Source organism: Salvelinus sp. IW2-2015, unplaced genomic scaffold (genome assembly GCF_002910315.2).
Source record: "Salvelinus sp. IW2-2015 unplaced genomic scaffold, ASM291031v2 Un_scaffold2943, whole genome shotgun sequence".
Classification (NCBI taxonomy): Eukaryota; Metazoa; Chordata; class Actinopteri; order Salmoniformes; family Salmonidae; genus Salvelinus; species Salvelinus sp. IW2-2015.
In genome coordinates this window covers 42,645-57,041 of record NW_019944238.1, presented here as the reverse complement: position 1 = coordinate 57,041, position 14,397 = coordinate 42,645, and the positions used below count along the sequence as shown (strand labels likewise).

Below are 14,397 nucleotides of genomic sequence, written 5' to 3'. Positions count from 1 at the left end.
ACTTTACCAGAGAGACAACACTTTACCAGAGAGACAACCACTTGTACAGCAGTCACGTTTAAAACAACACTTCGGATAAACTTTACCAGAGAGAACACGTTTACAGGAGACACTTACAGACAATTACCAGAGACTGTGTGTTGTGTGGTGTGGTGTGTGTTGTTGTGGTTGTGTGTGTGTGTGTGTGTGTGGTGTTGTGTGTGTGTGTGTGTGTGTGTGTTGTGGTGTCGTGGTGGTGTGTGTGTGTTTTAGCAGTATATCGCACAGGCAGGGAGATGGTTACAGTCGTCTTGGTGTTGTGGTAAGGTGCTATAGAAGTGTTCTCCACCTTTGTTAAAGAATATGAGTGACCTGGAACACACATGATAAGGGTACAGCTGGTGTGAACAACACACAACACAGACAGAGTCTATTCTTGGCAACACAGGTAGCACGGTAAGGTCCTGGTGACACACAGCCCAACGATTAGACACAGATAAGGTTACACTCAGAGGTGAACATGTACACACACACATCACACAGACACAGATGAATCAGGTTTCACACTGGTGAACACCCACACACACGAGACACAAGACAAGGGTTACACTGAGTGAACACACACACACAAGACACAGAGCTAAGGGTTACACTGGTGAACACACACACACAGCACAACAGGACAAGGGTTCACTGGTTGAACACACACACACAGACCCAGACACAGGACAAGGGTTACACTGGTGAAAGAGACACAAGTACCTTGACACACACACAGACCACACAGACAGCAGACAAGGTTGTACAACTGCGGAACACACCCACAGACACAGACAAGGGTTACACTGGTGAACACACACACAGACACAGACACAGACAAGGGTTACACTGGTGAACACACACACACACACAGACAAGGGTTACACTGGTGAACACACACACACATTAACACACAAACTATCTCAGTCCTGGGCAACTCCAGTCCTCAGGGGCCTGATTGGTGTCACACTTTCCCCCATCATCCCTAGCAAACACACCTGATTTAAACTAATTGCATTTTTAACAGAAGATCATGATTAGTTGATTATTGGAGTCAGGTGTGTTAGCTGGGGCTGGGGCAAAAGTGTGACCCCCCCCCCCTCGGAGACCAGGCCTGCACTAACTGTCACTGACACACAGAAGCGGGTCTGACCTGTTAGGTGTTTGAGGAACTTTTCTTTCTGTCTCAGGTCTCTGGGGAACACCTCTGGAACGACAGGGAATACAATAAATTCAGACCACATGCACGCTGGACTGCAGGACAATATGTCGTTTTTTATTTATTTTGCCATCCACATCGCCACGTCACCTAGCGTTTTTTCCTTCAGCACGGTGAGCAGCGGGATTTAATAAGTCACCTACGATGTGTTCTCCGTGGTGAGACTTGTCACTAATGGTGAATAAGTCACCTACGATGTGCTCTCCGTGGTGAGACTTGTCACTAATGGTTAATAAGTCACCTACGATGTGTTCTGTATGGTGAGACTTGTCACTAATGGTGAATAAGTCACCTACGATGTGTTCTGTATGGTTGGACTTGTCACTAATGGTGAATAACTCACCTATGATGTGTTCTCCATGGTGAGACTTGTTCACATCATTCCTCTCCTTGGTCTCCAAGGTAAACTCCTGTTTTTTGGCGGGGTAGCGCACGTGTACCTGGTCCTGGTTCTGAGCCAGGCGCACCTTGTCCATGATGAGCTCCATGAGATTGTGTCCGTCCGTGCGCGCCCCTTTGCTCACGTCCAGGAAGCTCTGTTTGCAGAAGCCAGCAGTCAGCAGTAGGACCAGCAGCGCCAGTAGGACGGGGATACGCAGCGCGCTCATCGCTTCTACTCCCCCGGGAGCACGCCTTCCCCTCGCAGAGTCACCTCGCACTACCCTGAAAACACAGAGACTGTCGCTAAAGGATCTTCCAGACTGCCTTTCTAAGTACAATTCATCATTCAGCATACAGACGAGACATGAACGACAGTTGACCTCAGATAAGTTTAGAGACCGTCACCCTCAAGTCATAAGAAAACAGATGATCCACTGTCTCCTCCTGCTCACAAAAACACCTCCTTTCCACTGATAGATCATGGCATGAAAGAATCTGTGTCTGATGAAAACCAGACCGTTATTTAAAGGTATACCGGTATGGTAAATAGCAGCAGTTAGGGCTGGGCGATATGGACGAAATATCATATCACAATATTTTCTCTGTTTTTTCTCGTTTGCAACAAGATCTCATGGTTGGACTTCGGATTGAGATGTTTTGCCTACTTTCTCCAAACGTCAAAATTCGAAGTCGTTTTTTTTTTTATACAACCTGTGGTTCAATTTAAGACATTCATTCCGAATGGTTAAGTTAAGAGTCAAGGTTTGGGTTTAACACAAGGACTGGGACAAAAACATGTGACCCTCGGAGCCGGAGCTTGCGGCTTACACCCATCCACCCCCATCCACCACACCCATCCACCCCCCCCCATGGCACACACCCATCCCCCCCATCCACGCACACCCATCCACCCCCCCAATGCACCACAGCCCATCACCACCCCCATCCACCCCCCCCAATCCACCTACAGCGCGCACTCGCACCACCCATCCCACACTACACCCTATGTCCAGCACCCCTATCCACACTACACCTATCCCCAACGCCCTATCCGACACCACCCACCACCCGTTCCACCACCCCCTATCCACCACCCCATCCACCACCCTGCAATCCAACACCCCTATGCCCACCACCCTATCCACCACCCCTATCCACCCCCCCTATCCACCCCCCTATCCACCACCCTCCCATGCCACCATCCCCTCTCCACCACACCCTATCCACCACCCTCATCCACAGCCGCTATCCACCACGCCCTATTCCCCCCCCCCCATCCCACTCCACCGCGCCTATCCACCACCCCTATCCCACCCCCTATCCGACCACCCCTATCCACGCACCCTATCCACCACCGCTATCCACACCCTATCCACCACCCCTATCCACCACCCCTATCCACCAACCGCCCTATCCACACTAACCTATCCACCACCGCTATCCACCCCCCCTATCCACCCACCTAATCCACCCCCCTATCCACCACCGCCTATCCAGCCCCCCCCATCCACCCACCCCCCTAATCCACCACCACCTATCCCCCCCTATCCGCCCCCTATCCACCACCCCTATCCACACACTATCCACCCGCCTATCCCCTATCCACACCCCTATCCACCCCCCATCCACCACTCCTATCCACCCCTATCCACCACCCTAATCCACACCCCTATCCTACTCCCCCCTATCGCACACTACACCTATCCACGCACCCCTATCGCACCACCCCTTTATCCAACTACCACCTATCCCACCCTTCACCACCCCTATCCACCCCCCTATCCACACCGCCTATCCACCCCCCTATCCACCCCCTAGTCCACCCCCCCTATCCACACTATCCACCCCCCATATCCACCCACCCTATCCACCACCCTATCCACCACCCCCCCTATCCACCACCCCTATCCACCACCCCTATCCACCCCCTATCCGACCACCCCTATCCCCCCCCCCTATCCACCACCCCTATCCCCCCCCTATCCACCACCCCTATGCCACCCCCCTATCCACCGCCCCCTATCCACCACCCCTATCCACCAACCCCCACCACCAGCCTATCCCCACCCTATCCACCCGCCGCTATCCACATCCCCTATCCACCACCCCTATCAACACCACCTATCCACCCCCTATCCACTCACCCTAATCCACCACCCCTATCCACCCCGCTATCCACCAGCCCCTATCCACCCCCCTATCCCCCACCCTATCCACCACCCCTATCCACCCCCCTTATTGCCACACAGCACCCCTTCCCCACCCCTATCCACCCCTTATCCACCCCCCCTATCCACCCCCCTATCCCCCCCCTATCCACCACGCCCTATCCACCACCCCTATCCACCCCCCCTATCCCCACCCCTATCCACCACCCCTATCCACCCCCCTATCCACCACCCCTATCCACCCCCCTATCTCACCACCCCTATCCACCCACCTATCCACCACGCATCCCCGCCTATCCACACTACACGCTTCCACCACCCTATCCACCACCTATCCACATCCCTTATCCACCCACCCCTATCGCACCACCCCTATCCACACCCCTATCCATCCACGTACACCCCCTATCCAACCACCCCTATCCACCACCCCTATCCACCCCCTATCCACCACCCCTATCCACCCCCCTATCCACCACCCTAATCCACCCCCCTATCCACCCCCCTATCCACCACCCTATCCCCCCCCTATCCACGCACCCCTATCCACGCCCCTATCCACCCCCCTATCCACCACCCCTATCCACCACCCCTATCCACCCCCCAAAACTATACACCACCCCTACCACCCCTATCCACCCCCCTATCCACCACCTATCCACCACCCTATCCACGCACCTTCCACCACCCTATCACCACCTATCACCCCGCCTATCCCCACCTATCCACCACCCTATCCAGCCCCCCTATCCACCACCCCTATCCACCCCCTTATCCACCCCCACACCCCTATGCCACCACCCCCATCCACCACCCCTATACCCGCCCCTATCCACCCCCTATCCACCACCCCTATCCACCACCCTATCCACCCCCTATCCAACCCCCTATCCACACCTATCCACCACCCTATCCACCACCTATCAACGCCTATCCCCACCCTATCCACCCACCCCTATCACCACCCCTAATCCCGCACCCTATCCAACGCCCCCTATCCCACACCCCTATTCCACCACCCCTATCCACGCACCCTGATGCACCACCCACTATTCCACGCACCCTTCCACCCCCCTATCCACGCACCCTATCCACCCACCCTATCCCACCCTATCCCACCACGCCACCATCCACCACCCTATCCACCACCTATCACACTACCCTATCACCACCTATCACCACCTATCCACCACCCTATCCCCACCCTATTCCCCCACACCTATCCCCCCCCTATCCACCACCCCTATCCACAACTACATCCTAATCGACCACCCCTATCCACCACCCCTATCCACCAACCCCTATCCACATACACCTGTCCACCACCCCTAATCCACCACCCCTTACTCCACCAACCCCTATCCACCCCCTTATCCACCACCCTAATCACCACTACACCTATCCACCACCCCTATCCACCACCCTATCCACCACTCCTATCCACCACTACACTCTATCCACACACCCCTATCCAACCCCTATCCACCACCCCTATCCACACAACCCATCAATGGGTATATATCATGCATTTATATGTCCAAAGTGGAGTGCAACTAAGGCAATCCAGCTTTAAAAACAAGATATTCCCCAACCCTAACAGCAGTGATGGCAAAGGAGGAGACTGCAGTCGTCAACCCTGTCTACCGTCAAGCCTCATCTCTCTCGCCAGTAGTCCCTGAAAGAGTCCCTCTAGAACCTACTGTAGCGCCGGAGGACATGAGAGAGGACAAGTCCTGCTATCCACAAGCTGCAGACCCATCCCCCACCTTCACTCAAATCACCACGTTTTGCTGAATCAGCCTCACAATCCATGTGTAGAAAAGAGAGACAGAGAGACGAGAGAGACAGAGAGACAGAGAGAACAGACAAACAGACCGACAGACACCGAGACCCAAAGAGAGAGAGAATGAGGGGTCCCCAGCAGTAGGTCCGTGATGCTGCAGTCCAAGTTCCATTAAACCTAATCAGAGCTCCTGATGACCTATAGACTCCCTCTGAACCATTAACCAACGACCTCCTGATAAATCCTATAACCTAACAGACCCTCCCTATGACTATAACCTACAGGACGCTGCTGATGCCTATAACCTAACAAGACCCTCATGAGACCATAACCAACAGACCATCTGATGACTATATAAAGACCGCTGCCTGTGAGCAAGGAACTAGACAGACGCCTCCTGATGACTATAACCTACAGACCCTCCTGTGATGCTATAACCTACAGACCCTCGCTGACTGACTCTATAACCCTAACAGACGCTCCTGATGCCCTTAACCTAACAGACCCTCCCTGATGAGCCTATAACCTCACAGACCCTCCTGATGATCCTATAACCTGCACAGACCTCTGTGACTATACTAACAGACCTCCTGATGACCTATAACCTAACAGACCCTCCTGATGACGTATAACCTAACAGACCTTCTGCCTGAATGACCTATAACCTAACAGACCCCTCCTGATGACCTATAACTAACAGACCCTCCTGATGACCTATAACCTAACAGACCCTCCTGATGATCTATAACCTCACAGACCCTCCTGATGATCTATAACCTCACAGACCCTCCTGATGACTCTACGCTACAGACCTCCTGATGACCTATAACCTAACAGACCCTCCTGATGACCTAGTAACCTAACAGACCCTCCTGATGAGCTATAACCTAACAGACCCTCCTGAAATGACTAGTAACCTAACAGACCCCTCCTGATGACTATAACCTAACAGACCCTCCTGATGACCTATAATACGGATCTAACTAAGAGCCCTCCTGATGACCTATAACCGTCACAGACCCTCCTGATGACCTATAAACGACCTCCTGAATCCAAACCGACCTCCTGATGAACGCTATAACCTATACAGACCCTCCTGATGACCTATAACCTAACAGACCCTCCTGATGATCTATAACCTAACACGACCCTCCCTGATGACCTATAACCTAACAGACCCTCCTGATGACCTATAACCTAAACAGACCCTCCTGATGACTATAAACCTCACAGACCTGCCTGATGACCTATAACCTAACAGACCCTCCTGATGACCTATAACCTAACAGACCCCTCTCTGATGACCTATAACCTCACAGACCCTCCTGATGACCTATAACCTAACAGACCCTCCTGATGACCTATAACCTAACAGACCCTCCTGATGACCTAGTAACCTAACAGACCCTTCCTGATGACGGCTATAACCTAAAGCCAGACCTCCTGATGAACCTATAACCTCACAGACCCTCCTGATGACCTCTAGTACCTAACAGACCCTCCTGATGACCTATAACCTAACAGACCCTCCTGATGACTCGCCTATAACCTAACAGACCCTCCTGATGACCTATAACCTAACAGACCCTCCTGATGACGCTATAACCTAACAGACCCTCCTGATGATAAACTAAATACCCAACCTCACAGACCCTCCTGAGCGCCAGCACCTGATTTATTAATTCTTTAACAACCCTCCCTCCCACCCTCCATCCATCCTTTCTCCCGCGTGCGTGCGCGGCGTGTGTGGTGTGTGTGTGTGTGTGTGTGTGTGTGTGCTGTGTTGTGTGTGTGTGTGTGTGTATGTGTGTGTGTGTGTGTGTGTGTGTGTGTGTGTGTGTGTGAGTTAGTGCATTAAAACATCACATAATGATGATATTAGTCATGTGATCGGAAAGCGTAGACTCTCTTAAACACAGCCACATAACTACAAGCACTTTGAGCAATGCTTATTATGCTTATTCGAGGGAGGGTGTTAATAAGACAGACACACACACACCACACCACACACACACACACACACACACACACACACACACACACACCACAGTCAAAAGCATTCCGCTGAATGTGTCCCATAGCCAATACTGTCTGTAGCTGTCTGTACTGTCAGTAGCTGCCGGTAGCTGGTTGTACTGTCTGTCGCTATCTGTACTGTCTGTGCTGCCGGTAGCTGCGAGTATTATCTGTACTGGTCTGTAGCTGTCTCCTCTGTAGTTTGTCATCAGACATATCTGCCATGTCACCATTTGCTGCATGGCAACTTACAAACCCAGACAGGAGTTAGCTGCCAGTACTGTAGGTAAAGCAGGACGTGTCCCTGAAGTACCTGACCAGAAGTCTCTCTCTCTCTCTTCAGACACACACACACACACACACACACATAGATGCAGAGAGAGAGAGAGAGAGAGAGAGAGAGAGAAGAGAGAGAGAGAGAGGAGAGAGAGAGAGAGAGAGAGAGAAGAGAAAAGAGAGAAAGAAGAGAGGGACAGAGAAAGGCTATATGCTATTATAAGCTAATGTTCCCCTGTCTGATCCGCGGTTCTAACCACAGACTACTGCTGTGACCCATGAGGCGCTGCCAACATTTGGCCATTTGGGCAACGATGCTGCGTAAAAGGACAGCCTCGTTAGAGACCATATTACTTTTAACTTTCACTTATGTCATTACAATGAACAACAGTTAAGTCTCAGACAGACGGGGTTCGAACAGGACCGGTAATATAATAGGTTACCTGAGTTGTGTTGTTGTCTCGCGGGTTCCAGGTGAAACAGAAGCCGATCCCGCTGCTGCGTGTTCCAGGATTAAAACACCTTTTAATCGCTTCAACTACACACACAAACACACACACTCCCTCACTACAATACGCACTCCAACTAGACACACAGACACACTCCAATACACACAACACAGCTTGTTGTCCTCGCAGTGCGTCGTCTGTCCGTTTCCAAATAGGTATCCCCCAGCTCCGGTGCTGCGCACAACTTTCCCCTGATAGTAGTGCGCCGTGCGTCTTCTTTTCACAAGTGCAGTAGTTCCCAGCACCGTGCGCTGTCTTATATCTGGTGCTCCTCTGCTGAAGGTGCCGACCGAGCGGCCGTAGAAGTGTGCCTGGATAAATTAATGACCGATACAACTTTATTAACAAGTCTCTAGACCTCATCTCACGCTGATGAAGAGGTTCTGTTGCCCGTCTGTGGTGAGCTCCTCCGCTGCTGCTCGCGCTGTCATGCTGGATGGCTTGTGCTGTGCCGCGCGCTCTGTGGAGTGTGTGTGTGTGTGTGTGTGTGTTTGTGTGTGTTGAGGTCCCTGGAGTATTTTTCTATTATCCCGGGTTGTCTTTGATCAGAACAGCGTTCAGAGCGCGAGCTGAACCGAACAGAGACGTCATATTTACACCGGATCAGTAAGGAGCCCTGGCCCCGGTCGCCCTATGCCGTTCACTCAGTCCTCTCGTTTTGGAAAACGTTTATGTTCCTCTCTTTTCTCTTTTCCTGATCTTGGTCGATAGTGCTGAGAATGATAAGTTAGTACCCTAATATAGTAGGGGAAAAACGTGTTCCCGTCCTTCAACCATGTCCCCGCATGGGACAGGAGCAGCGCGAGGGTTAACAGATTGTATAAAGCCTGCTCCCACGAGGTTCCTCCCCTATCGATTTCCGTTTCACTCACATCTTGTCCGCCAGAGGACAGGAATTCACAGACAATAATATGATTTACAGAGGCAGGGTGGTTTGTGTAGTTCTGGACACACACACACACACACACACACACACACAAGCTCTCACGTAAACGTTCACACACAACTGTGCGCTCCGTTTAGACCGTACCATGGAGCACGCGCATTCAGGTCTCTCCTCGAACTATACGCCCGATAATGCTTTCGTTTACTTAATCTGAACACCACTCCCCGTATAGAGAAATAAACATTATCTAGCCTCCTCTTTTCGGCCTGAGTCGGGGGTTGTGTGTGTGCGTGCGTGCACGCGTGTGGTTTTGGGGTAGGCTATTATTTGCCCTCGGGGCGGCTAATGTTAATCGGGATTATGTCTCGCTCGCGCTGGAACTATTATTAAACTTGTGCTGATTAATCAGGAAGATCACGAGGGACAGACAACAGCTCACCTCGATCTCAGCTCAACTATGGGCTCAACACTGCAACTCAGCAAAATAGCCTACACTCGTTCAAATTATAGACCAAACTGGTAGATATATCATTCAATATATCATTCCTTATATGATATATGATATATCTCTTCTCTCGAAGAAGAATTGTACGCACTCATTGAGAACTAGGCTCTAGTTTATTTCTGAACGTTAAGCTACACTAGCCGAGCCTACTATATGAAGACAGATCACGTAAGAATCTTACTTTTTGTTGAATATTCATTGAGCTGCTCAGAACCTCCTGAATGTAACCTGCCCTATCTGGCCCACCCCTGGGTGGACGTATGCCCGGGGGCGGGTACGGAAGGACACGAACTGCGTAGCTTTGCCGCCTATATTGCATTGTTATGACGTTTGCACTAATAGGTTGACTACTAACTCGTCCATGGCTTAATTGTATGAAGTAATTGTTGCTTGTTCGATATTTTAGTGCAAGCGACTGCAGACACTGATTTACATCACCTTGCCTCATAACTACTAATTTATTATTTGTAGATTAAGTCAGTCACTCATGATTTACCCAAAATGCAATGTTGAACAACCCCAATATATTACTAGTTCTTAATGAACTCTTTTCTGATTAGCCAATTCCTTTTAACAATGTTGCTCCATGTCTCTCCATGGGCCTCATGTCATGCTGTTTCTCAGGTTCTACAGACGAGGATGGGCCTCATGTTCTACAGACGAGGATGGGCCTCATGTTCTACAGACGAGGATGGGCCTCATGTTCTACAGACGAGGATGGGCCTCATGTTTCCTAACAGACAGGATGGGCCTCAGGTTTTACAGACGAGATGGGCCTCCAGTGTTCTACAGACGAGGATAGGGCCTCAGGTTCTACAGATGAGGATGGGCCTCAGGTTCTACAGAACGAGGATGGGCCTCAGGTTTCTAACAGACGAGGATGGGCCTCAGGTTCTACAGATGAGGATGGGCCTCATGTTCTACAGACGAGGATGGGCCTCATGTTCTACAGACGAGGATGGGCTCATGTCATGCTGTTTCTCAGGTTCTACAGACGAGGATGGGCCTCAGGTTCTACAGACGAGGATGGGCCTCATGTTCTACAGACGAGGATGGCCTCAGGTTTCTACAGACGAGGATGGGCCTCAGGTTCTACAGATGAGGATGGGCCTCAGGTTCTACAGACGAGGATGGGCCTCAGGTTCTACAGACGAGGATGGGCCTCAGGTTCTCAGATGAGGATGGGCCTCATGTTCTACAGACGAGGATGGGCCTCATGTTCTACAGACGAGGATGGGCTCATGTCATGCTGTTTCTCAGGTTCTACAGACGAGGATGGGCCTCAGGTTCTACAGACGAGGATGGGCCTCAGGTTCTACAGACGAGGATGGGCCTCATGTTCTACAGACGAGGATGGGCCTCATGTCATGCTGTTTCTCAGGTTCTACAGATGAGGATGGGCCTCAGGTTCTACAGACGAGGATGGGCCTCAGGTTCTACAGACGAGGATGGGCCTCATGTCATGCTGTTTCTCAGGTTCTACAAACGAGGACGGGCCTCATGTTCTACAGACGAGGATGGGCCTCAGGTTCTACAGACGAGGATGGGCCTCATGTCATGCTGTTTCTCAGGTTCTACAGAAGAGGATGGGCCTCATGTTCTACAGACGAGGATGGGCCTCAGGTTCTACGACGAGGATGGGCCTCATGTCATGCTGTTTCTCAGGTTCTACAGACGAGGATGGGCCTCATGTCATGCTGTTTCTCAGGTTCTACAGACGAGGATGGGCCTCAGGTTCTACAGACGAGGATGGGCCTCTGTCATGCTGTTTCTCAGGTTCTACAGACGAGGATGGGCCTCATGTCATGCTGTTTCTCAGGTTTACAGACGAGGATGGGCCTCATGTTCTACAGACGCGGATGGGCCTCATGTTCTACAGACGAGGATGGGCCTCATGTTCTACAGACGAGGATGGGCCTCATGTCATGCTGTTTCTCAGGTTCTACAGATGAGGATGGGCCTCAGGTTCTACAGACGAGGATGGGCCTCATGTTCTACAGACGAGGATGGGCCTCATGTCATGCTGTTTCTCAGGTTCTACAGATAGGATGGGCGTCAGGTTCTACAGACGAGGATGGCCTCATGTCATGCTGTTTCTCAGGTTCTACAGACGAGGATGGGCCTCATGTTCTACAGATGAGGATGGGCCTCATGCATGCTGTTTCTCAGGTTCTACAGATGAGGATGGGCCTCAGGTTCTACAGACGATGATGGGCCTCAGGTTCTACAGACGAGGATGGGCCTCATGTTCTACAGACGAGGATGGGCCTCATGTCATGCTGTTTCTCAGGTCTACGAACGAGGACGGGCCTCATGTATGTTCTTTCTCAGGTTCTACAGACGAGGATGGGCCTCATGTTCTACAGACGAGGATGGGCCTCATGTTCTACAGACGAGGATGGGCCTCAGTTTCTAGACGAGGATGGGCCTCATGTCATGCTGTTCTCTCAGGTTCTACAGACGAGGATGGGCCTCGTTCTACAGACGAGGATGGGCCTCATGGCTGCTGTTTCTCAGGTTCTACAGACGAGGATGGGGCCTCATGTCATGTTCTTTCTCATGTTCTACAGACGAGGATGGGCTCATGTTCTACAGACGAGGATGGGCCTCAGGTTCTACAGACGAGGACGGGCCTCATGTCATGTTCTTTCTCAGGTTCTACAGACGAGGACGGGCCTCATGTTCTACAGACGAGGATGGGCCTCATGTCATGCTGTTTCTCAGGTTCTACAGACGAGGATGGGCCTCAGGTTCTACAGACGAGGATGGGCCCTCATGTTCTACAGACGAGGATGGGCCTCATGTTTCCTACAAGACGAGGATGGGCCTCAATGTCATGCTGTTTTTCAGGTTCTACAGACGAGGATGGGCCTCATGTTCTACAGACGAGGATGGGCCTCATGTCATGCTGTTTCTCAGGTTCTACAGACGAGGATGGGCCTCATGTTCTACAGACGAGGATGGGCCTCAGGTTCTACAGACGAGGATGGGCCTCATGTTATGCTGTTTAATTAATGTTGGCTAGTATCTACGAGTTTATGGCACCCGCAGCCTCTCTAGCTGAACTAACACACAACAACCGGATTAAATACAATCTACTGGTCCCTAAACACAACATCCTGACCTGGTCTCACACATGCACGAGCAAACACACACACACATCCATACACAAACACACAAGCACATGCATGCACATGCAAGCACACACACACATGAACACACACACACATGCATGTACAACTAAAAAGAAATGTCCTCTCACTGTCAACTGCATTTATTTTCAGCAAACTTAACATGTGTAAATATTTGTATGAACATAACAAGATTCAACAACTGAGACAAAAAATTAACAAGTTCCACAGACATGTGACTAATATATATGGAATAATGTGTCCCTGAACAAAGGGGGTGTCAAAATCAAAAGTAACAGTCAGTATCTGGTGTGGCCACCAGCTGCATTAAGTACTGCAGTGCATCTCCTCCTCAGGGACTGCACCAGATTTGCCAGTTCTTGTTGTGAGATGTTGCCCCACTCTTCAGCCAAGGCACCTGCAAGTTCCCGGACATTTCTGGTGGGAATGGCCCTAGCGCTAACCCTCCGATCAAACAGGTCCCAGACGTGCTCAATGGGATTGAGATCTGGGCTATTCGCTGGCGATGGCAAAACACTGACATTCCTGTCTTGCAGGAAATCACGCTCAGAACGAGCAGTATAGCTGGTGGCATTGTCATGCTGGAGGGTCATGTCAGGATGAGCCTGCAGGAAGGGTACCACATGAGGGAGGAGGATGTCTTCCCTGTAACGCACAGCGTTGAGATTCCCCGCGATGACAACAAACTCAGTCCGATGATCCTGTAACACACCGCCCCAGACCATGACGGACCCTCCACCTCCAAATCGATCCCGCTCCAGAGTACAGGCCTCGATGTAACACACATTCCTTCGACGATAAACGCAAACCCGACCATCAACCCTGGTGAGACAAAACCGCAACTCGTCAGTGAAGAGTACTTTTTGCCAGTTCTGTCTGGTCCAGCGACGGTGGGTTTGTGCCCATAGGCGACGTTGTTGCCGGTGATGTCTGGTGAGGACTTGCCTTACAACAGGTCTACAAGCCCTCAGTCTAGCCTCTCTCAGCCTATTGCAGACAGTCTGAGCATTGATGGAGGGATTGTGCGTTCCTGGTGTAACTCGGGCAGTTGTTGTTGCCAACCTGTACCTGTCCCGCAGGTGTGATGTTCAGATGTACCGATCCTGTGCAGGTGTTGTAACACATGGTCTGCCACTGCGAGGACAATCAGCTGTCCGTCCTGTCTCCCTGTAGCGCTGTCTTAGGCGTCTCACAGTACGGACATTGCAATTTATTGCCCTGGCCACATTTGCAGTCCTCATGCGTTTTTATATTTTCCGGGTCAAGGTTTGGCTTTTTCAAGAGAAGCTTTATCACTGCCACTTTTAGTGAGTTTGGTACACATCCGGTGATAGAGAGCTGTTTATTATGTTCAACATAGGAGGGCCAAGCACAGGAACAGCTCCTTCAGCAGTTTAGTAGGAATAGGAATCCATATGCAGCTTGAAGGATTAGAGGCCATGATTATTTTCATCATTGTGTCAAGAGATATAGTACTAAACACT

The 14,397-nt window shown here is 51.0% G+C and overlaps 1 protein-coding gene across 1 annotated transcript; it reads right to left on the bottom strand.

Annotated features, from left to right (window-relative positions):
- Window positions 1-1,142: 1,142 nt before the first annotated feature.
- alkal2b (ALK and LTK ligand 2b) lies at window positions 1,143-8,593 on the bottom strand (the record flags this gene model as incomplete). Its single annotated transcript, XM_024142077.2, has 3 exons — window positions 8,305-8,593; window positions 1,581-1,900; window positions 1,143-1,225 (listed from the first exon to the last, which is right to left on the bottom strand). Coding segments are annotated over exons 2-3 (348 nt in total), but the record flags the coding sequence as incomplete, so codon positions are not given.
- Window positions 8,594-14,397: the final 5,804 nt, after the last annotated feature.